Source organism: Onychostoma macrolepis, chromosome 15 (assembly GCF_012432095.1).
Source record: "Onychostoma macrolepis isolate SWU-2019 chromosome 15, ASM1243209v1, whole genome shotgun sequence".
Classification (NCBI taxonomy): domain Eukaryota; kingdom Metazoa; phylum Chordata; class Actinopteri; order Cypriniformes; family Cyprinidae; genus Onychostoma; species Onychostoma macrolepis.
In genome coordinates this window covers 21368183-21393261 of record NC_081169.1, presented here as the reverse complement: position 1 = coordinate 21393261, position 25079 = coordinate 21368183, and the positions used below count along the sequence as shown (strand labels likewise).

Below are 25079 nucleotides of genomic sequence, written 5' to 3'. Positions count from 1 at the left end.
AATGAACATTAATTAATATTAATAACATAGATAATAACATTATTAAATACATTCTGTCATGCCTTCAATTTTTAAATTCTCATCCAACGTTTTAGCGTCTCTATCCAGATCTGTGTTCATTTGAGTGGTTTGTTTCTGTGTACTGGTTGGTATTCACTAAGTTATGGGGACCACAGTTTGACCATGTGGGGACATTTTTGGGTTCACCATGAGGAAACAAACTTATAAATCATACAGAATGAAGTGTTTTGAAAATCTAAAAATGCACAAAGTTTTCTGTGAGGAGTAGATTTAGGTGTAGGGGATAGACAATACAGTTTGTACGGTATAAAAACTATTATGCCTATGGAGAGTCCTAATAGTATTTGTCATCTGAGGCCTTCTTGCAGTCGGTAGTCTTAGTAAGCGTTTTGATTCACAAGATAGCGCCACTTAACCGTTCTTGGGTTGGTATGAAAAAGCGAAATCGTTGAGCGATGCAAGAAAAAACAACCTTTAACAACCATGAAATTAGCGGTTGTCAAACAAAAACAAAAACAAAAAAATAAATAATAATAATATTTCTCCGCTATCCACCAATTAAAATCAAGTAGATAAAGTTTTTACGCCGACACATTTGTTTACTCTTGACTTCACATGTCGATTGGCTGGCCCAGATTAAAAAACTTCTTTGAGTAATTTAAGCTTTAAAAAAGTATATTTTATCACACCAATTGTCGTCAAAGGCCCCCAGCAGGCTGCCAGCGCAGGGCCTCTGAGACTTTGCTCATTGGCAAAACGTTGGTCCCTTAGCACTGGCCCTGCATGGAAGCCCTCACTAGGCCTATTAATCTACAACAATACATCTGTTTCACTTTAAATACTTTTCAGCTACTATAACTTAAGTCTTTGGGAAAAACAATTATACATCTGAAATGGATGCAGTCACCACAACTAATGTCTATATTGTCAAAAATGTACAGTAGTCAAAGGTATTTCAAATCAATGAATTTATTAAATAATCCAAACACTTGTAATGAAAACACGCCACAGCTCTCAAACACCAAACTCTTCCTAACCAGGAACAGTCAAAAATAGTCCAGACTATGGTCCCACGTCGAAAAGAACTTTAATTCCATATTCAAACTGGACCATGATGTGGTGACCTCACCAATAAAGAGTCCTTCTAAAATGCATATAAATACACTGTCTTACATTCTTAGCATCAATCCAAACATAGGCCATACATACATGTAACATCTCTGCAAAAAACATCAGCAATGCACACTTTTAAATAGAGAAAAAAAAAAAAAACTCCTTTAGACTGGGCTTGAACTGACATATTTCCAACCAGGACACAACACAATATGTTCAGCAGGTGAGCCATGTTGGCTACTTCTGCTTGCTATTGGTAACTCCCACTACCCACATGGCTTTACTTAGGGAAACCTAAAACACTCTAGCACCCCTAGTGGTTAGGAAGAAAACTGCCCACAAAATTCTTATTAACAGGCTTATGTCTGTTACACCTCAAATATGGCTTGTGAGATCCACTTTCCTGCAGAGTTTAGCTCCAACTTTGATCAAACTCACCCACCTGTGATTTTCTAATGATCCTGAAGACATGCTCAGGTGTGTTTGATCTTTTGGTTTGAGCCATTCCAGTTCAATCGAGTGGCTAAAGAATGACCAGTCAATGTTGTTTGTATTCTCCTAGTTGCCTACACAAAACCTGCATGGGCCCAAAGGATACAAAAGTTGCTCTGGGCCCTAACGGGCTGGCCCACACTGGGTCATCATGGGATTAATGTGCCGTGGCCTACTCACAGAGAGCCTGCGGTGAGCCCGAAGCTGTGGGCCTCGCCTGGGCAAGGCCGCACTGGGTCTGTTTAGGTTTGATGTGGGTTGGCCCTAGCCCACTGTGCCCACAAAAAGCCAGCATGGGCCCCGCAAGGACATGTTTGCAGGGATACTTGCGTGAATAGCGTCTGGTGGCGTGGCCAAGATGGTCGTCGATTTGATTGAATTGTGGTTATAATTGGCATAAATGTCATAATTGAATAAATAAAGGATGTAATTAAGTCCAGCCCCATTTCACATACAGAAAAAAAAAAGTCAAATAATTAAAATATAGTCTAAGTAGCCTAATATTTAGTTTGCAGTGAAAACAACATGAAACATTTGTTGGGATTTATTTTTTGACACTTAATACACATATACACTATAAAAAGGGAATAAATCAGCATATACATATGCAAAACAAATATATGCCCCACTGTTGGCTGTTCCACAGTTTAAAAGTCAACCAATCCTCTGTCAAGACACATCTCACAAAACAGATCAATTTATGATCTGAAAACATATTGACTAGAAAGTTTGTAACAGATTCAGCCGTTTTAAAAGCCTTTTCTGATGTACAGCAGCACAGTGTCAAGATATCTTGTACTTTACTTTTTTATTATTGTCCAACCATAATTGCCTATCTTTAGATACATAATCTAATGTAGGCCTTCATTGTAGCACCTGAGTGCAATCCATGATTATGCCTGGCTCTACCAGGACATCGTCTTTCAGTGCTCCTGCACTCTGAAAACTCTGTAGATCCACTACAGACAAATGTCGATAATATGGAACATTTTCATCTATACCTGCCATCTATATCTAAAATAGATGTCTGTGGGGTGCAGTTGTGATGGCAGAAAGAAGACCTTGAGGGGTCTGTGTAAATAACAGAGCTGGTGAGGCTCTTGCGGTCCTGTTTGAGCCTTGGCTGTCTCTGCCAGTGGCACCACAAAAGTTCCATCTGCTCTCTGAAGAAACTGGTGGTCAGTGTGTACAGGATGGGATTCAAGGCACTGTTGATGGGGAGGATGAAGATCACCACCCAAGATGTTATTGTTCCTGAGAGAGACATTAAATATAAAAGACATTTTCTTTTCTTTCAGTAAAATACAGTGTATTATTTGTTTCATGTAGCTTTAGGACCAACTAACCTGGTATCTCAACTTCCAGCAGGGAAAGGATTTTGACCAGGAATATGGGAATCCAGCAGAGGGCGTCAGAGAACACGATGAAGAAAAAGCGGTTTGCCATTGCCACATCCCTGTGCAGACGTCCACGCAGCTCTGTGGCATTGATGCCTGTCTTATAGATGGAGTAAAACATGCTGGAGTAGGACACGACAATGATGAGGAAGGCCACCAGGTTAAGTCCTACAAGTATAAACATAAAACTCTGATTGAACAACAGCACAAAGCATAATGAAAACGGGTCAAGGCCATCTCTGTACTGTGACTAAGAGGTTTCTTAAGTGTGCCGCAGAGCGCATGGCTTAATGTGCTGGAAAATAGCTTTCATCAGTTCAGTATGGTTGGTATCGTGAATAAACGAGTGCCATCAGTAGAAATGAACAATTTGTGGCACAGACAGATATTCTTCAGAATACTGAGGTTGAGACAACATATTTCCCAATTTTTATAATTTTAGTTTTTTTTTTTACACATTTATTAGTCAAAGTTTCCTGCATCAAAAACAATAACATATTTTGTTATAAACTAGCCATCATTTACTTTTACATGACATATCCCACCCTGTTTCTGAACTAAACGGGATTTTTGCATAATATATCATTAAGAATATGTAAATGACATTTGTTATGATTAGCTCATTTTTCTGTGTACATAATGAGTAACAATTAAAAAAAAAAACATTGTGAAATACACTAGCATTCAAAAGTTTGGGGTCAGCAAGATTTTTTAATAAGAAATTAATACTTTTATTAATATGATCAAACATTACAGTAAATAAATGTAATTTTATGACTTTTTTTTTTTTTAAATAAATGCTGTGGAATATATATTATATATTGAATATATATTCCACAACTTTCAACATTGATAAAAATCTGAATATTAGAATGATTTCTGATGGATCATGTGACACTTAAGACTGGAGTAATAGCTGCTAAAAATTCAGCTTTGCCATTACAGAAATAATAATGAATGAATGAATGAAGGATGCATTTATATAGCGCTTTATTGTGTATTGCTGTACACCCAAAGCGCTTTACAATCATGTGGGGGGTCTCTCCTCAACCACCACCGGTGTGCAGCATCCACTTGGATGATGCGACGGCAGCCACAGGACAACGGCGCCAGTGCGCTCACCACACACCAGCTACAGGTGGAGAGGAGAGAGAGTCGTAGAGCCAATCAAGTGGATGGGGATTATTAGGAGGCCATGATTGATAAGGGCCAGTGGAGGGAATTTGGCCAGGACACGGGGGTTACACCCCTACTCTTTACGATGTGTGTCATGGGATTTTTAATGACCACAGAGAGTCAGGACCTCAGTTTAACATCTCATCCGAAAGACGGTGCTTTTTGCCAGTATAGTGTCCCCGTCACTATATTGGGGCAATAGGACCCACACAGACCACAGGGTGAGCACCCCCTGCTGGTCACTAACACCTCTTCTAACAGCAACCTAGTTTTCCCAGGAGGTCTCCCATCCAGGTACTGACCAGGCTCAACCCTGCTTAGCTTCAGTGGGCAATCGGTCTTGGGCTGCAGGGTGATGTGGCTGTGGCCATATATTTTAAAATAGACAACAGTTATATTAAATTGTAATAAATATTTGACGTTTACTGCATAGTTGATCAAATAAATGCAGTCTTGATGAGTATAAAACAAATCTCACTGACCTTAAAAAAAATCCACTAAATTAGTTCAATAGTTGTGGCGGTCATATTGTTAATAAGGATGTGACATCACATTTTTTGCAACTTAGTTTCAATAAATGGTCTTTGTGTACTGGGGAAGGGATTAAAGGATTGGACTGGAGTAACTCTTTTTATGTCAAAAGATCAAAAATATCTGTTATACATCAAATATTTTTCACCAGTGGCAGAACTCACCAAGAAAAATCCCAGTGGAATATCCCTTTGCAATGGGCTTTTCCAGAAGTTCAGAGTGAAGGGGGAAACACACGCCATTGTGTCCATAATAATTCCCAAACATCTCCTCATTAAGCAGAGGCACTGCAGCGATAGAGATACCCAACAGCCATATAGAGGTCAAAACGGTGAAGGTTTGGCACTTGCTCGGTCGCAGGTGGCTGAAAGGAAAAACAATGACCAGGAATTTCTCCATGGTCAAATAAGTGAGCAGCATGACGGAAACCTCAGAGGACAACATAGCCAGGAAGCCGATGATACGACACTCCAGGCTGTCCATCCACAGCTTAGCATTCTTGTTGTACTCGCCACGGAACTTCACATCAAAGACCCCCACGAAAAACAGATAGACCCCCATCAGGCAGTCTGCACCTAGGGACAAATGATGCATTGTGGTAAACAGCTATTACTCACTGGATGCCAGAAGCAGAACACATTAATGAACAAGTAGCTTCCTGATTTATAATTTGGTCTTGCGCCAGAATGTTGGAGCTATTCCTGCATATATGAAATGTTTAAAATGTTATTTTTAAAAGACAAATCACAACACCAGCAGGCCAGAAATCAATTTTTACGAGGCACAGCACAGGTACGTGACTGTAGCACATGTGGTAATGACATTGCAGGCTAAAATGGAAGTGTTTCCCATGCCAAAGAAGGGTGCATTGATTAATGGCATCAGCTCAAGAACTCCAGCAAGAGTTAGAATTGATTACTGGAGGTGATTGTAATAGAGAGCAAATCCAGTGTGAATAGAATTGTTACAAGGTTATAGATTCCCTGTCCAATCACGACAGCCTTTCAAAGCTGAATGTCAGGCTGGAGACTGTCAACAGTGAGACTCTTTGGTTAAAGGGTACTGACAGCAAGAGGACCTGGAGAAAAATGTTTTCAAATATCTTAGACATGCTCTTCCAGAACTAAATAATACTGTCAACTGCTGTCACACGTATCTGATTGCTGAGAGCATAGGGGAGAGCTCTTCAGTCAGACGAAATCCACATTTTTTTAAGGTAAATGGATAATTGAGACATAGCTTGCTATACATGTAATGCTTGATGTAACTGAGAGGACATGATGGGTGCAGGAACACTTATAATTTGAGAGATGGTGCCCTAGAAAACGGTTTATTTCCAGGAGTTCCAGCTGCTTCTGCTTGCGTCACATTGGTTTCATAACTGTCAGCCAATTATAGTAGAAATAATCCCTAAAAACAGATGTATGTGCCCTCTGGTGTCATTAATGCTGATCTCTTAAAAGACTTGGCCGCATGATTTTAACTTATAAATATATTTAGTGTTTAATATAATGAGGTAAAATGTACACCTCTGGTACTCACAGCACAAAACCTTGATGCAGAGAGCATGCAGGTTGTTCTCAGCCGGCAGGACTGTCCGCATCCCGATGACAAAGAGGTTTCCAAAGCAGGTGATAAAAGCCATGACCCACACTGACACACGAAGAACCACATTAGCAAGCAGATCTTCAAAAGACGAGAGGCCATCTGAGTTTGGTTTACACTTTCGGACATGTGGGGCGTAAGAGCAGTACTGAAACTTCTTGAAATATCTAAGAAAAAAATAATATGGAAATTAAATACATAGTTTAGTTTCTTAATGTGTTAAATCACGTAAAAATTAAAGTTCAAACCCTGCTGGCAGATGTTGCAACTACACCATTCTGAAGGCAACAATCATTTTCTCCATTCACATTATCAAATATTTTACACACACATTCATACAGATATATACACACTGCCTCTCAAAAGTTTGGGATCAGTAAGATTTTTTATGTTTTTAAGGGAGTCTCTTCTGCTCATCAAGGTTGTATTTATTCGATCAAAAATACAGAAAAAACAGTAATATTGTGAAATCTTATTGCGATTTCTATTATTGATTTCCTATTTTAATATACTTTAAAATAGAATTTATTTCTGTGACGCAGCGCTGAATTTTCAGCATCATTACTCCTGTCTTCAGTGTCACATGATCCTTCAGAAATTATTCTAATATGCTGATTTATTATGAGTGTTGAAACTGTTGTGCTGCTTCATATTGTTTTTTTTTCGGAACATGTGATACTTTTTTCTTTGATTCTTTGATGAATACAAAACAAAAAAGAGCAGCATTTTCTCAAAACAGAAATATTTTCTAACAATATAAGTCTTTACTATGTCTTTTTATTCATTTAACACATCCCTCCTGAATAAAAGTATTAATTTCTTAAAAAAAAAAAAAAAAAATGTACTGACGCCAAAGTTTTGAATAGCATTGTATATTGTAACACAAAACTTATTTTTTAAATAAATGCTGTTCTTTTTCATTTTTTTTAGAATCCTAAAAAAATATAACAGAACCCCCAGACTGGAGTAATGATGCTGAAAATTAAGCTTTGATCATAGAAATAAATTATATTTTAAAGTATATTAAAATAGAAAACTGTTATTTTAAATTGCAACAATATTTCACAAAATAAGTTTTTTGAACAAATAGATACTGTCAGACTGTGTCTCTGCGTCTTGTGTTTCCCCTCCTCTTGTGTCCTTATTTAGAGTTCCTGTTCTTGTCCTAGTTTTTGTCTTCATTAGTTAATCAGTCCCCAGCCCTGTGTCATTAATTATCTCATTTCCCCAAGTATTCTTAAGTCCTGTGTTCCCTCTCCTCTGTGTTCGGTCTTAGTTGTCTATTGTTGTGATTGTCATAGTGTATGTTAATATGGTTATTGTAAATAAAGTCGTTCTTCCCGAAGCTCCTACGTCTCCGCGTTTCCCTGGCGTCAACAGCAACGTGACAGATACAGCCTTGATGAGCAGAAGAAACTTCTTTTAAAAACAAAAAATCTTACTGATACCAAACTTTTGACCGGTGCTGTGTGTGTGTGTGTTTTTGTGAAAAGTCAGGACATAGATTTGTATAATGACAAAGGTATGACATAGGTATTACAAGGTGAAGATGACTTTTCAGGACATTGAACCATGTCCCCACTTTTCAAAACGCTTATAAATCATACAGAGTGAGGTTTTTTTGGGGAAAGTCTCCTGTAAGGGGTAGGTTTAGGTGTAGGATTGGTGTAGGGCAATAGCACATACAGTAAGTACAGTATAAAAACCATTACGCCTATGGGATGTCCCCACTTTTCACAAAAACGAACATGTGTGTGTGTGTGTGTGTGTGTGTATATATTTATATTTAGAGCTTTACACACTTGACCAGCCTATTATCTACACTATTATGTACATGATATTCAGTATATAAAAAAAGTGATGTATTTAGAATTCCACTAATTGAAAGCAGAATGAAATATTTACATGTAGGAGAGGTTATCCATGGGGTGAAACATGCTTGTCTGGATATTTGGAATCTCCACTCCCTCCAAGCCACTGCAGAAACAGAGTATCCAAGCTTTATTATTAAGTCCTTTATCAGGAGCCTTCGGTTATTCCGCTGACCTCCATCCGCTCACCGTCTACAAGTTCTAAGCCTCAGTGATTACAAGAATTTCCAATTCTGGAACACAGCCTGGTCTGCTGTTTGTTTGTTTTATCATCAGTCTGTGCTACAGCCCGAAACAAGCCCACAAACACTAACTCAACTCCACGTGAGACTCATTTCATTTGGAAGCCTACCTTTGTTGTGTCGTTACAACAACATAATACTTTTTTTTTTTTACATTTATTGTTGAAAATCTCATAAAATCCCCAGATAACGCTGTTACTTACAGAGACTGAAGCTGAATTAAGTGGCTAAATTGGCCTGGATGGATGTGGTCCAGTGGGTTTTGAGACAGATTCCTACAAATGAGAAAACACAGCAGGCCATTTTATGCAACAGTTACATGTAAAAATTAAGTGTACTTACAGACAGCAGCACAGTTACTCACAGAATCTGCAATGAGGGTAAATCCTTGAATATACTGACTGGAAGTTCCTTTATCGAGTTACTAGACAGATCCCTGCAAAAGCGAAGAGGACAAACTCACTAATAGCTCACAAACCCTTTGTTTCCATGCACACACATTCACACCAATGCTTCATCTTCACTTACAGGTCTCCCATCATGCGCAGAGATTGAAAGGTGTTCTCTGGCAAACTCTTGATGAGGTTGGCTCTCAGTGACCTAGAAGACAGCAAGGATGAGAAGAGTGAGGAACATAAACCACATCGAGAGGGTCCTGATCTGGAACTTGTCTGTAACTCTTTCTTTTTTTTAAATTGTCCATTTTTGGCTGGAGAAACTGATTTTCAAGCATAAAGAGGGAGATTTAGTTTTTATTGTTTTCTTACATGCAACAATTAGTGTTATTATAGTTCACTAAAAATAAAAATAAATAATTTTAAAATAAAATAAAGGTTGACTGAAATAAAATACTTAAATTTGAAAATATTTTTAATTTAAACTATTTACACTAAAATAGCTAAAGCTAAAAATGAAATAAAAAAATAATATAAACTATGTATACTTTTAAAAAACGAAAAAAAAAAAAAAAGCACACAACAAAATGACTAAAACTTTAATTGTAATTTAACATGAAAATGGAAAATTTAAAAATAAAAACATTCTAAATATTAATAAAAACTACAATATCTAAATGATACTATAATAACACTGGCTACATTAACACACTCTGAGTTTTTACTTTTAAATTACTTAGATCAGAGAAAATATAAATTAAAAAAAAGTTGGAACCAAAAGTCTGAGATAAAATATTCAAATTATGCTGATATAATTTGTTCAGAAAATCATTTAAACTACGCATTAATCTCAACTATACATTTAAATTACATTCAAGTGAAATATTGACTTCTAACTTTAAAGCTTATCATACAGATGGTATAATTAGCTTCAGCTCAAAAATATTAATATTAATACTAATAATGTTAATACTCACAGCACAGTCAGATGTTCACAACCGAGGAAAGTTGACAAGCCCAAAGTCTTAATGTGGTTCCCCTCGAAATCCCTGCATGTCAATGTGTATTGATGAGTAAACATTCATAACGCAAATAAAAATGCTGAACATACAACATTTCAGTAAATATAATACAGGCAAACTTAGGGCTGTGCAATTAATCGTATTCGATTATCATGCGCATCTCATCAGTAAAACCGGTTTCGTGATTAGCAGTAAATCGCCATCACCTGCTTTCAGATGGAGCTTTCGTCTTCGATTATGAACACGATATTGCCTAGCTTGTCAGTGAACTACGGCTCTGTGTATCAACTGCCGCTCCATCTGAAAGCAGGTGATGGCGATTTACTGCTAATCACGAAACCGCTTTTACTGACGAGATGCGCATGATAATCGAATACGATTAATTGCACAGCCCTAGGCAAACTGACATGTACTTCATATATCCATGATATTTAAAAATAACATGAGAGCTGAAGGTCTAAGATGATTTGGTTTCACTCATAGAAACACATCGGCACATCAGTGAAATCCAACTCATTCTGTTTCTCTTGGCTGTCAGTAATGGACACCATGGCCAAAGAGAGAATAACAGTGGCATTAGCAACTGAGAACATAGTGTTCTTGTACTAAAGAGATGCTATGAAGGATGAGCCCCTAGTAGCATTCAAACCTGCCTGCAATCTGAAAAGATCTATGTAAAAAAAAAAAAAAAAAAGGCTGAAAGAAATGATAAAGGTGTACACGAAGCAAAAAAAAAAAAAAAAAAAAAATATATATATATATATATATATATATATATGATAATATTTATTTATAATACTAATATAAATGTATTTATATTATTAACATGTAGAAATGAACATTGTAACCAATATTTCGAGTATCTATATACAATGTATAGAATATCTTCAATATTGCTATAAGAACTGTTCAATATTCAATGAGAAATCTGAACTGTTCTTGAATATTATACAAAAACTATCTCTTACTACGTGTTCTAATTTTGCATAATTCACTGTTTTGCAATTTAAAAACAAGCAAAGTATGTAAAACAGGATTATACTGGAGGTCTTGGGAGGTTTCAAAATACACATCCCTCTGAATTATGTATTATAAGACATTATTGGGACAGGCCCTTCAGTAATTCTTGAATATTTCTTTGGTTGCTTTAGTTTCACTCTCAAACACCTGCATGGGTGCCTGGGTGAAACAAATTGCAAGAACATGTTCAATGGATATTTCAAATATGTCACCACTGTCAGTCAAGACCTTTTTTGTCTGAATATGAGAACTACTTTGCGCAAAAAAGTACTTGTGACATGACAACTGGTACAAATGTGCCACAGGCAGCTCAATTGTTTAATCAGGCACAAACACAGTGGGTAACTCTAATGTCTTGTAAGATATAAATTTTTGATGAGTAAAGAATAGTAGGAGGTTTCTTTGCACACCAGTACATCGTAGCTCTGTTCCAAAACCTGAGCTGCCTTGCTGCCTACTGCCAGCATCTTTTGAATTCAAAATCAAGCAAGTTGTGACATTTATATTAAGTAGAAGAGAAGCGGATACTTACAGCCAGCTAAGAAAGGGCATATGGGTGCAGAGTCTGGAGGGTGGAAGCTGTTCTAGAGAGGTGTTCACCATTGACCTATACAGACAATGAGATGAGATGAGGTGAGCCGGAAAATCATAACCTGTCAGCAGACACCTCATACAGACATTCAAATCTACAGTGCAATGCAAATATTATTTTTGTCAGAGCAATATTTTTTGTGGCCGAATAAGCTAGGTTGGAATTATAAAACACACTGATTCTGAAGATTAGCACTTGAGCACTTGTTTGAACAAAAGTAGCAAATGAACAAGTCCAACACTTCATAAATGAAGACCGATGAAGACTTACAGGAAGAAGAGGGAACTCAGGCCAGTAAATGTGTTGGCTGTAATTGTTGTTATGGGATTGTCATCCAGAATCCTGAATAGGATGAAATAACACTTCAAAACCATTTGCCAAAATAATGAATTTTAATGCTTTTCCTAATTAACTTTGACAACCTAGCTACACTTCTGTTCAAATGTTTGGTTAAAGTTTTTAAAGAAAAAAAAAAAAAAACATTTTAAATTATTTTAATATTTTTAACAATATTTTCCAGCAAGGACACATTAAATTTATCAAAAAAAAAAAAATTTCTTTTTGGGGGGGGGGGGGGGGGTCCAACATAATGTTTGGACCCTAAATCAGCATATTAAAATGATTTCTGAAGGATCATGTGGCACTGAAGACAATGCAGTAAATGCAGACTTGTTGAACACAAGAGACTTCTTTACAAAACATTTTTTTTAAATATCAACGACCACAAACTTTTGAATGGTAGCATATGAATTTTTAATGTAATCTAAAGAAATTTGGGTAACACTAATATGCATTAATTCATGCTTAACAAATGCACAGATAATCATGAGTTAAAGGTCATTGCATACTGAGTCCGAAATTTTCACATGCATTTTTCCGTTTTCCTCATCCTTTCCTTTCAAAATGCATGCTACGGATTTTTTTATGACGGACGAAAGTTTCTGAGGCACTGTGCAAACGTGATTGACACAACGTGAGGTAGTATTTTTTTTTTTAAAGTGCGAAAATTTTGGACGGAAATTTCGGACTCAGTGTGCAATGGCCTTTAATGTCAGTCCTCTGTCGTGTGTTTCCTGCCCTCTTGTGTCCATATATGGTTTTTCCTGTTCCTGTCCTTGTTAAGTGTGATTATCTTGTTAATTCTTGTCCAGCTGTGTTTGTCTAATTATCTATGATTATCCTGTGTATTTATAGTACTGTCTGTTCAGTTAGTGTTTGTCTGGTCTACTCGTTACTCCACGGTGTACCTGTGTGTCAGCCCTGCCTTGTCTGTTTTGGATTTATTAAAGACTATTATTTTGAAGTTACTCCTCGTCTCCGTGTTCCTCGTTCCTTCCTGCTGTGTGCACCGTGACATTTAATGTATAACTCATGAAGAACTAAACCATTTATTAACAATTACTGCATCAGCAACAAATTAACATTCTATATGATTCATAGATTAAGTAATCAATAAATTGTTATTAGTTAAATGTGTCAAAGTATTAATTCCCTAATGACATATTATATTAACTAATAGTGTAAATTCATGTGTTAATTACCACAATGGGTTCAAGCATGCATTTCAACTTCCAGTTGTCTGCTTTAATTAATCATTAGCTAATGATTTGCATGGGTATCATTATGGTGTGACTTTACTTGTTGAGGCTAACTAACTAATTCAAAATCTATAAACACAATGACATTACTTAACAATTAGTTAATAGTTCTGTGCCTCAACAAGTAAAGTCATAACATAATGATACCCATGCAAATCATTAGCTAATGATTAATTAAAGCAGACAACTGGAAGTTTAAAGGCATGGCTTCGACCCAATGTGGTAATTAACATATGAATTTACTTCATTAGTTAATAAAATATGTTATTAGGTAATTAATACATTGACACATTTAACTAATAACAATTTATTGATTACTTAATCTTTGAATCATATCGAATGTTCGTTAGTTGCTGATGTAGCAATCATTAATAAATGGTTTAGTTCATCATGAGTTATACATGACTGTAGGGTTGTCACGATACCATAAAAATGTCTTACGATACTATACCAGCTGAAGTATCACGATACCAAGTAGTATCACGATACTATGCAGTATTGTGTTAATTTAAAATTCAATTCTACAAAATGAATCAAAATTTAATAAATAAATAGATGTAAGTGAAAACAGACAATATTATTCTCTGAATACTTAATGTGAATGAATGACTGGCTATTGTTTTCCATGAAATAATCTAAACAAAACTCATCTCAGCACTGCACAGAAGCTGCATGAAGTGACATTTAGATGTGGCATTTATACATAATTGCATAAATAATGTTATGAGATTAGTGTTTTAAATACTAAATTCTGAATATAGAAATATGTTGGAAAATAATGTAATATGCCTACTTTTAGATGGGAAACTTAAAAACGGCCAGCAGGTGGCAGAAGTTCGTGATTGAATCACTGAGTCATTCAAACGATTCTTTCAAAACGGCTGAATCCTTCAGGAGCGAATCAAATGACAGTTTTTATGAATGGCTCAGTGAATCAGTGATTCGCCCAAATCAACGCGGATTTGGATTCGAACAAACGAAACAAAAACAGCACTCATGCTCGTGTCGTATTGCCGAACTGTCAGGAGCATTTTTTTTGCTCGCGTATCTTGAAATTTCCGAGTTAGCAGCATGTATATTAAAACATAACATTATAAATTAATTTAAAAAATATATATATAATGATTGATAAGAACCAAGTGCAAAGCCGCTATGCTGATGAATGGATTTGCGTTCGTGATCGCAAAGATGCTTCCAGAAACGAACTATTACACATGTTCTAGAAGTGGTCAAATTAATTAAACTGTGAGAATACTTTCTTGTAAGATATTATGATGTTGAATAAGTGATGCTTGAGCTGCTGTTTTTTAAAATGACATAAGATGGTCTGAATCAGACCCTTTCTTCTGATAAACTGCAGCATGAACAACGACGTGCAAGTGCGACTTTTCATTGCAAACTGAACTGAAGCATCGGGAAACACTCAATACCATATAATGCGTATACACAGAGCACAGCAGAAAGACGTTTGGCAATCAACTTGTAATGTTTCTGCTGGCATGAATGTTCAAATGAACGTTTTAAACAGTGTTCTTGCCGTGCATACAACATATCTTACGGTACCGTATGGACGATACTACCGTTTAAAAAATGCAATGGCACCGCGGGTATTTTTAAGCTTTAGTATCGCGATAGTACCGTAGTACCGGTGTATCGTGCAACCCTACATGACTGATGTAATCATCTTGAATTTGGAAGATGACAAGATCATTTTTCATATATGAACAGCATTTACAGCTTGCTGATGTGTTGATGGTTGTACTCACAACCACTTGAGTTTATGAAGATCCCTGAACACTCCAGGGGAAAGCACGGAGATGCAGTTCTGGCTCAAAGATCTACAACACAAGATCAAGTCTGTTACAAATACAATCACTCATTCATGTCGGTATTAGATAAGGGTCGGGAATACTGTCAGAACTAACGTCAAATCCAGTGAAAAAATAGGCACTTACAGTTTTTGCAGCTTATACAGTCCACTAAAGGCATAAATGGAAACAGTGCCAATGCAATTATCCTGGAGAAACCTAATAAGAAAAAAAAAGAGCAATTCGGTCAACAGGTGGTTGTGCTAAACAGGTTTACACAACTGATAAAATATCAGGACTCAAGCCATATCTACAGACTAAAATATCATCATTATTATTATTATATAGAAATACTTTTTGACTTGGGCCAGTAACCAATCACAAAACAATCACCATCAAGAAACCACAAAGCATCCTTTCAAAACACCTTATGCTCTGGCAACGTAGCCATGCCATCCTTTGAGTGTCTCAATGTATCCAAAACTAAATGTACCCAACCAAACATTCATCTAAGTATATATAAATATTTGCATATTAGAGGTGCTTTGCCAGCTAAAATGAATGCCTCAGGACTTTTCACACATCTTTTGTCTGCGACATGCTGTCATCCTCGTACATTGCTCTATACAGAAAACATTTCTGGGTTACCACTTTAAATATTTAATAATGGCTTTGAATTATGAAAACATTAGGAGTGGGCCATTGATAATTATTCATGAAATCGATTTACATGAGGAGGAAGATTAATTCATCTATGAAAACGAAGCTAAACAATGAAGTGTAGCAACAGTACAAACTTCTTTAATGGTAAAACTCTACTCTCAGTAGCTCTCGGTTAGCGTTTCTTCTTTGACACAGAAATACAATTGTGCAGTCTTTCAAATAACACCACAATGACTGACTTTTCATGTGTGATTTAATGCCAAGCCATCTCAAGGTCTGAATGCATTGAAACTCCCTTTTAGCTTCCCAGCTTGTCTCAGTTTAACAATCAGACAGCAGTTTGAATTTAGTTTAAAATAAATCTTAATGTCACACAGTGGTATTCCCAGTCCACCGGTGCTGAGGCAGAAGGAAAAAGAACTAAATTAAGTACTCACACAGTTTGCATAACTTTGCTGGTTTTAAAAGAATTTCAACATTTATTCACAATATAACATAACAATATAATTAACCATATAAATCACTTCTATTTAGAGCAGCACTTTAAGTTTGGTGTATTTATGAAAATGTCAATGACTTAATACACCTGGTATTGCATATCCACTCCAATGAAAGAAAGTAAAACTGGGGTTATTTTACAAATAAATTAAAAGTTTTATTCAGCAAGGATGCATTTAAGTTATTAAATGTGCCAGCAGATTATTAATATGTTACAAAAATATCTATTTCAAACAAATGCTGTTCATTTGAAAATTTTCTTCATCAAATAATCCTGAAAGATGTATTACAGATCCCATAAAACATTAAGCAGTTTCATACAATTGTTTTCATTGATAATCATTATAAAGCAGCATAATGATATCTTAATGATATATTTAAAATATGGGAAAACATTCAGAATTAAAAAAAAAAAAAAAATCTTACAGACCAAAAACCTTTGAAAGGAAGCGTACAGTATATTCCATTCAAACATTAAAAAGGGGGCCAAAATGAGTGAAGAAAAAGAAAAATGACTTATTCTTTTTAGGAAAATAATTTGTAAAAAGGACAAACTATTATGTCAATTAGCATTACTCTCTATTGGTGTAACATATTGTATATATATAAATAACATACTGTAAGTGTTTGTTTGCCTTACTCCTGTCCATATCGGTTTGTACTAGAAAGCAGATCTGCTAGTTCTCTAATTGGCTCGTTAATCACCAGACAGCATCACATAGAATCCAAGGTTTAATGGAAAGCCATAAAGCAACCTGCCAATACTGAGATTAACAAGCAGCAGCAAGCTCAGTTTAAATGAAGGTGACCATGGCCTCATCATAAAAGCTTCAGTGGATTCAGCAGAAAGCTGATCATAAATGTTAATCAGCTCCATGCAGGAACCAATTGTTTTCGTACCACATAAATGTGGCATTAGCTGTACAGGATGACAGCTCCATTATACAAGCCCCGGAGTTGATTTGTGGCTTTAGTAAAGCATCTCCTTAAGGTCAATGCATACCAAAGTTACACCATCTATCTTGGGCAGGTTTTATGAAATCAATTATACTTTATGTGACCGAAATTATGAAGAGGAGTTTGTCTGGATCAGAAGGAAGGCTCAAGAAATGCTTATTCATACTTACAGCCTCTGTAGCTTTATGTATTTGACGAAAGCCTCATCGGGTAACACGCGAATCTTGTTGCTCTTCAACGAACTGCCAAAAAGCAACACAAACAGCCAATTAAACACTCAAAAGTGTTTCATTTGTGTATCGAAATGAAGAAAATAATAATAAAAAACAATACACTGATGTGGCATATACGGCTACAAATTTGTCATTTAGGTGAATGTTGTCATTTGCATATTGTGCCATCAAAACAAGATTTACAAATTTTACTTTCTACCTATACATGCTCTGCAGTTTTTCTAAATATACTTTTCGGGAAATAGCTTTAAGAATATAATCTTTTTATGTCTACATCTCGCAATACTGTTGTTGTTTTTTTTGCCACATAATTAAAAAGTGAGGAAAGGGTAATTAAACATTTTTATCTCCCAATTCTGACTAGTTTAGTCTGAATAATTGTGAGTTTATCTTACTTTTTCATGTTTTATTCTGTGGCAGAAATGTGCTTCTGTATTTTACATCACCCTTTTGACAGTTTCATGTTGAAAGAATGAATGAAGCATTTATAAATGCAAAACGAAGCAAGCTAAGTTAAGGTTCTGATTGGTTGTTTGTTGCTTAACAGCTGACCGTTACATTAGAATTCAGACTGTCCCAAAAAAGCAGTGCTAAACCTTTTTTACATTTTTAATTCAAATTAAAAATCAGCCCAGAACTTTAACAATTAGACATTTATCATTTATAAAATGAATGTTGACAACACAAATTTGCAATGGAAAGCTGCTTACAGGGAGGTAACATTCGCTGACACCTGTGGAATGGATCTCAAGCTAACATGCACACAGTGGATATCAGAGTTAATGCACTGGCAGCGATCAGGATACTGCTCCACATCTGTAAGGCAGGACAGAAAAGAGAGACATACTAACACACACATTCAGATTCTATAGTTTTGGCAATGTGTGTGACAGCCAAAATACAGTTAACAATGAACTATACTGCATTGTTTTACTTTGTTGCAAATGTTCTAAAATACATTTTAAATAAATTATACATTTGAACTTGTAACTTTTATATAAACTTATATTGCAAGTGACATAAATATTGCACAATGCATTGAATATAGTTTAGGTACATTCTGTACTAATACAAGCAGTTTTAAGACTGTCTAAACTGTGTTTCTGAGAAAGCAAACTGTGAAGAGGTAATGACGGCATTAGGTGTAAATTTACGGCAGTCTGTAGCAAGATCTTGTGGATAAACCCTTTTAAAAGTCTGGTCGAAGAGGTCTGCCCATCCACTGTTGTCTCCTTCAGAGAGATGGACATCGATGAGACAAGCACACACACATTCATACAAAACACACAAACACACATGAGTTAATATAAACATAAACATTTCTGCCATTAGATTTTGCAGTAAATCTTTCAATTATATAGATAAACGTTTTATTTTTATTTAGTTTTATTACATTTGGAAGTTACAATTCACACACACACAAAAGAAATTAAATTTAAGGGTAATTTAAGAGTCTGAAAGGTGTTTGAAAATGTCAGAAAACATTTGAATTGTACTTTATAGTTGTGATAATGCCCTTGTGACCACTTAGCAATGCAGTAAATGAAGATAAGCTACATGTGAGATGTCTGTATTTATAAACAGCTCTGACCACAGTTGTCCTCGTCAGCTCCGTTGGGACAGTCGTTTTGGCCGTTACAGTGCAGAACCTGTGGCAGACAGATGCTCACATTGCCACATGGAAAGTGACCCAGCGGACAGTCTTCTGAAGGGCTGCGCTCCAGACCTGCTGCAGGGACAAAATACAAGAACACGCTTATTCTTCTTTATGAATTACTTTATGAAATCAAGTAATCAAGGTGTCCTTCAGATGTAAATATGCAGTCGGGTGGTCTAAGTGCAGTAAGGTTCTCTTTCTTTTTATCCTCCCAAGACCTTTCTCATGTCTTATGTGATTATACATCCATCTTTACATTTTCAAATCAGTACTTAATGATATTATAGTTCATTGAGGATACTGAGGCTTTTAAGGCTTTAGTAAAAACATGAACAATAAGCAATCTCTAACAATTATGAGATATGAAGTGATACAAGCCAGACAGTGCTAATCTGCAAACACACATCCAAATGCTTTGGGAAAAGGGACCAACTGTGCAGATTATGTCAAAAATAAACCCATTTCCTTTGAGTGTTAGATAATAAAGACTCTTACTCCTCCTTATGTGGTGGCACATGCTTCAGAGGCAAGAACATTAGACTGGAATATTCATATGAGCAATCAGTGTAAATCTGTAATGCAAATTATTTTGGACAGCAATAAGGTGCATTGTGGTAAGGGAGGAGAAAATAAAGAGGTGAGGAGAGAAAAGAGAAACTGAGAAAGAGATCTGCTTTCTTATAGGATTCATACGCATTTATGAGGCAAAAGTGAATTTTAAAGAATGATGTAGATATATACAGGTGCTCGTCATATAATTAGAATATCATCAAAAAGTTGATTTATTTCACTAATTCCATTCAAAAAGTGAAACTTGTATATTATATTCATTCCTTACACACAGACTGATATATTTCAAATGTTTATTTCTTTTCATTTTGATGATTAGAGCTTACAGCTCATGAAAGTCAAAAATCAGTATCTCAAAATATTAGAATATTACTTAAGACCAATACAAAGAAAGGATATTTAGAAATCTTGGCCAACTGAAAAGTATGAAAATGAAAAGTATGAGCATGTACAGCACTCAATACTTAGTTGGGGCTCCTTTGCCTGAATTACTGCAACAATGCGGCGTGGCATGGAGTCGATCAGTCTGTGGCACTGCTCAGGTGTTATGAGAGCCCAGGTTGCTCTGATAGTGGCCTTCAGCTCATCTGCATTGTTGGGTCTGGTGTCTCTCATCTTCCTCTCTATGGGGTTCAGGTCAGGCGAGTTTGCTGGCCAATCAAGCACAGTAACACTATGGTCATTGAACCAGCTTTTGGTACCTTTGGCAGTGTGGGCAGGTGCCAAGTCCTGCTGGAAAATGAAATCAGCATCTCCATAAAGCTCGTCAACAGAAGGAAGCATGAAGTGCTCTAAAATTTCCTGGTAGATGGCTGCGTTGACTGTGGACATCAGAAAACACAGTGGACCAACACCAGCAGATGACATGGCAGCCCAAATCATCACTGACTGTGGAAACTTCACACTGGACTTCAAGCAACATGGATTCTGTGCCTCCACTCTTCCTTCAGACTCTGGGACCTTGATTTCCAAATGAAATGTAAAATTTACTTTCATCTGAAAAGAGGACTTTGGACCACTGAGCAACAGTCCAGTTCTTTTCTCCACAGCCCAGGCAAGATGCTTCTGACGTTGTCTCTGGTTCAGAAGTGGCTTGGTAGCCCTTTTCCTGAAGACGCCTGAGCGTGGTGACTCTTGATGCACTGACTCCAGCTTCAGTTCTCTCCTTGTGAAGCTCTCACAAGTGTTTGAATCGGCTATGCTTGACTGTATTCTCAAGCTTGCGGTCATCCCTGTTGCTTGTGCACCTTTTCCAACCCAAATTCTTCCTTCCAGTCAACTTTGCATTTAATATGCTTTGATACAGCACTCTGTAAACAGCCACACCTTTCAGTAATGACCTTCTGTGACTTACCCTCTTTGTGGAGGGTGTCAATGTTCGTCCTCTGAATCATTGCCAAGTCAGCAGTCTTCCCCATTATTGTGGTTTCAAAGAACAAGAGATACCCAGAATTTATACTGTAGGGATGGTCATTTATTCAAATTCAAATGTAAATATTCTAATATTTTGAGATACTGATTTTTGACTTTCATGAGCTGTAAGCTCTAATCATCAAAATTAAAAGAAATAAACATTTGAAATATATCAGTCTGTGTGTAATGAATGAATATAATATACAAGTTTCACTTTTTGAATGGAATTAGTGAAATAAATCAACTTTTTATGATATTCTAATTATATGACCAGCACCTGTAATGAATTTAGTGAGGGTGATTTTTCTTTGACCTCTGTAACATGTCTTGTAACTATCTGTGCTGTACGTGTCTTGGAATGTCTTCAATGAGAACTGAGTGTTCGAGACATTGTGCTATCTGTGAAAGAAGCCAAGCACAAGAAAAAAGACAACAGTTTGTGTTCTCATATTAAGGGATCTTTTACTATACTGAGCCCAAGAATCAATATCAGTATAGACTTAAATTCTCATTGTATTAATACTCAAGCACTATCATACATATTTGGCTTTGGTTTGGTTGGAAGTTTACTCACAATCATTTTGAGGAAATGTCATTCAGAATACACTCTGAAAAAAAAAAAGTTTCCAAAAAAGTGTTTTCACAGCGATGTGTGTCACAGAAGAACCATTTTGGGTTCCACACAAAACCTTTAAGTAAACAATCCTTAGAAGAACCATGGTTTACCCTTTGTCAACATTAAAGAACCTTTATGCAATGGAAAGGTTTCAATGGATGTTAAAGGTTCTTCTTGGAACCATTAACAGCAATAAAGATTGCCAAGAAAAGTATTTATACATTAAATGTAAACACACTATGGGCTGTGATACTGTATTTCATATTATTGACTGATAAAGACCATTCAATTTTATTGAAAACAGGACCATACCTATTCAATTCAAAGCAAATTTGGTAGCGTATTTATAATGCTATTCAGGTGCTTTTTGATGCAGTCACATCAAACCTAAGCCCTTGAACCTTCTCCTCATGTAAAATGTACAGCTGTTCCTCAAGAGCTATAATTACTGGCCCAATTTACAGCAATATTAAAAATAGTGATAAAGATTATTTAAGATTGTGGATAAATATAGGCTGGATTTATTATTACTGATGATCAAGATATTTCAAGATATTTCTTTATCAATTAAAACCAAGGTTTAAAAAATATGACCTTATCAAACCTCTCAGTCTTCAGATATAAACTTTGGATTTCAATGTCCAACATGCCTCAGGTGTTACAAGATGTTTTAATATGGTACAGCACAATTTACATTTTTCCATTAGTACTGAAGGAATATTTAGCTACACTGTAAAGAAATAAAGAAATTAAAAAAAATAAAGAAAGAAAAACTTTCATCATTAGAATGTCACATGAGTATGACTGAATTTGATAAGGTCATGTAAAATGGTTAAGTGGATCTAGAAAATGGTCACGAATAAGATATTTATGATCCAATAATATGAAATGTAGCCTATAAACTTTTTAATATAAATAGCCTAATATATAACATCAAAGAAGCAATTTGAGTTTTACATTTTAGTAGGTTAATTCTATTCCTAAAATTCCTATAAAATCTATTCCTAAATAGCCTACATGAAATAAGATTTCTTACCTTTGATTGTTGTTATCGATATAGTGAGCAATATCCATATCAAATATAAATCCGATGTAAAAACGGTAACAGCAGCAGAATGAACCAACCTCATTGTGGCGTCGTGCCAGTCGTAGTTACATGCCCACATGAGCGTAATTACATTTTATCCAAACAATGAGCAAAAAAAAAAAATCCTAAAACATCTGTCTAGACAGCTTTTTTCAAATGAGCGTTGTAACTGTGTTGACAGAAAGAATAAAGACAAGCGCGCGTTACTGGATGAAACGCAATCATGAAGTTCCCGCGCAATTCAAGAGCACAAAAGCGACTGTATCTCATTGTAGAGTGAGTTTAGGGCAATACAGGTAGAAGCAAGCCACATCTTACAGCTATTGAAAAAAAGTTTGTCCAGCAGGACAGAGAGACAGAGAGAGAGAGAGAGAGAGACAGAGCTGTGCGTCAGACTCATCCTCTTCTTTTGTGGTTGCCATGGAACCTGTTGTCGGTTGTATTAACTAGTCTTGTCATATAAAATGTTGTCAAAACAGATATCTATCTATCTATCTATCTATCTATCTTCCACCCATCCATCTGTCTGTCCATCCATCCATTTTTCTATTTATCCATCCATCCATCAGCCAACATTTGATCTATCTATCTATCTATCTATCTGTCTATCTATCTATCTATCTATCTTAAAGGTGCCATAGAATGCATTGATACAGTATTTTAAATTGTTCTCTGATATCTATATAGAAGGTATGTGACTTAGGTAAGGGCAAAATATCTCCAGAAACAGTTTTACATGTCCATTTACAACCCTAAGATTTCTCCCTAGAATGAAACGGTCTGTTATTGGCTTATTTGGAAGGGTCATGAATAATAATGTTGAGCTCTGCTCTGATTGGCTGTTTCACAGTGTGGCTCATTTCAGTAGCTTACAGCAGGAAGGAAACACAGGGAAAATATATATTTCAATACTTTCTCACGCAGTTATCGTTGGGTAATTATAGTGTAAATAAAATGAGGGCATCAGGGAGCCACTATTAATATATTGGGCATTGAAACTGCATTCAAATGCACGATCCTTTTTAGTTTCACTTTGGAGATTCGCGATCACACATACTCTGTTTATATTATGAAGCGGCAGTACTTACCACACATTTTAGACAGATGCTTGTCAGTGGTGCTTAGGATCTGTGAATCATTCGCCATCATCCTCAGTCATCTCTCCTTACTCTGTTTATGCGGTAAGTGAAATCTTATGTAATTTAACAGGCTACTGCTAGCAAGGTGCTAACCATGTGCCGCGTTATTTTATTAGAACGTGTTATTTGCTTTCCGTGCCGTTCTGAATACACACAAACCCATCCCTGCACTTCACATCCCCTGCACAGCCTGGAATATAACATTTATTTCCATGATCTGCCATTTTCGCCGTTGTCCTCGCTTGTTTCTTCACAAAACCTGCAGAGCTTCTGATGGTTCGGCTGGCATCTGGCATAGAACACGGGCTGGTATACGTTATGCAAAACTATTAGTGATCCCGACTGTTACGTCACACTATTTTTCGTTGGTCTTTTTTATTCACAAGATTTACATAAGTCACACATAAGTCACTAGCCACACCCAGGCCTGATTACTGCCAGACCTGTGAAGCATGCTTAAAGAGCAACACATCGTGTCGCAATATAAAGAAATTCAAGAACAGATAAGAAACTAAATAGTTGACATGTATCAGTATGGAAAGTATTATAAAGCCATTTCTAAGGCTTTGGGACTCCAGCGAACCACGGTCAGAGCCATTATCCACAAATGGAGAAAACTTGGAACAGTGGTGATCCTTCCCAGGAGTGGCTGGCCTACCAAAATTACTCCAAGAGTTCAATGACGACTCATCCAGGAGGTCATAAAAGAACCCAGAACAACATCTAAAGAACTCCAGGCCTCACTTGCCTAAATTAAGGTCAGTGTTCATGATTCAACAATAAGAAAGAGACTGGGCAAAAACAGCATCCATGGGAGAGTTCCAAGGTAAAAGCCACTGCTGACCAAAAAAGAACACACAGGCTCATCTCACATTTGTCCAAAAATATATTGATTATCCCCAAGACTTTTATTCAAATATTCTGTGGACTGATGAGACAAAAGTTGAACTTTTTGGAAGGTGTGTGTCCTGTTACATCTGGCATAAAACCAACACAGCATTTCATAAAAAGAACATCATACAGTCAAACATGGTGGTGGTAGTGTGATGGTCTGAGGCTGCTTTGACCTGGATGACTTGCCATAATTGATGGAACCATGAATGATCCCAAACACACCAGCAAGTTCACCTCTGAATGGCTCAAAAAACAAAACAAAATTAAGGTTTTGTAGTGGCCAAATAATCAAAGTCCAGACTTGAATCCGACTGAGATGCTATGGCATGACCTTAAACAGTCCATTCATGCTTGAAAACCCTCCAATGTGGCTGAATTAAAATAAATCTGCAAAGAAGAGTGGGCCAAAATTCCTCCACAGCGATGTGAAAGACTCATGGCCAGTTATCGCAAACGCTTGATTGGAGCT

At 36.3% G+C, this 25079-nt stretch overlaps 1 protein-coding gene across 2 annotated transcripts; it reads right to left on the bottom strand.

Moving 5' to 3' along the window:
* Positions 1–1035: 1035 nt before the first annotated feature.
* rxfp2b (relaxin family peptide receptor 2b) lies at positions 1036–22786 on the bottom strand. Of its 2 annotated transcripts, none has more exons than XM_058799477.1 (18): positions 22527–22786; positions 18826–18963; positions 18389–18466; positions 17945–18050; positions 17172–17243; positions 15031–15102; positions 14842–14913; positions 11748–11819; positions 11418–11492; positions 9821–9892; positions 8977–9048; positions 8813–8884; positions 8652–8723; positions 8241–8312; positions 6273–6502; positions 4895–5305; positions 2973–3191; positions 1036–2880 (listed from the first exon to the last, which is right to left on the bottom strand). In XM_058799477.1, exons 1-18 carry the CDS (start codon positions 22654–22656, stop codon positions 2618–2620), a joined length of 2298 nt encoding a protein of 765 aa, XP_058655460.1. In that variant the 5' UTR covers positions 22657–22786; the 3' UTR covers positions 1036–2617. The 2 variants fall into 2 exon arrangements, with proteins under 2 accessions (XP_058655460.1, XP_058655461.1); XM_058799478.1 differs by having other exon boundaries at positions 4895–5299.
* Between the last annotated feature and the right edge of the window lie 2293 nt (positions 22787–25079).

Excerpts from the sequence above, each read along its gene's own strand:
- rxfp2b (XM_058799477.1), bottom strand. The coding sequence starts at position 22,656 with ATGTGGGCATGTAACTACGACTGGCACGACGCCACAATGAGGTTGGTT. Across the intron at positions 8,885-8,976 it reads CTGCGCATGATGGGAGACCT|GGATCTGTCTAGTAACTCGA; the intron begins GTAAGTGAAGAT and ends TCGCTTTTGCAG. Across the intron at positions 2,881-2,972 it reads GCTGGAAGTTGAGATACCAG|GAACAATAACATCTTGGGTG; the intron begins GTTAGTTGGTCC and ends TGTCTCTCTCAG.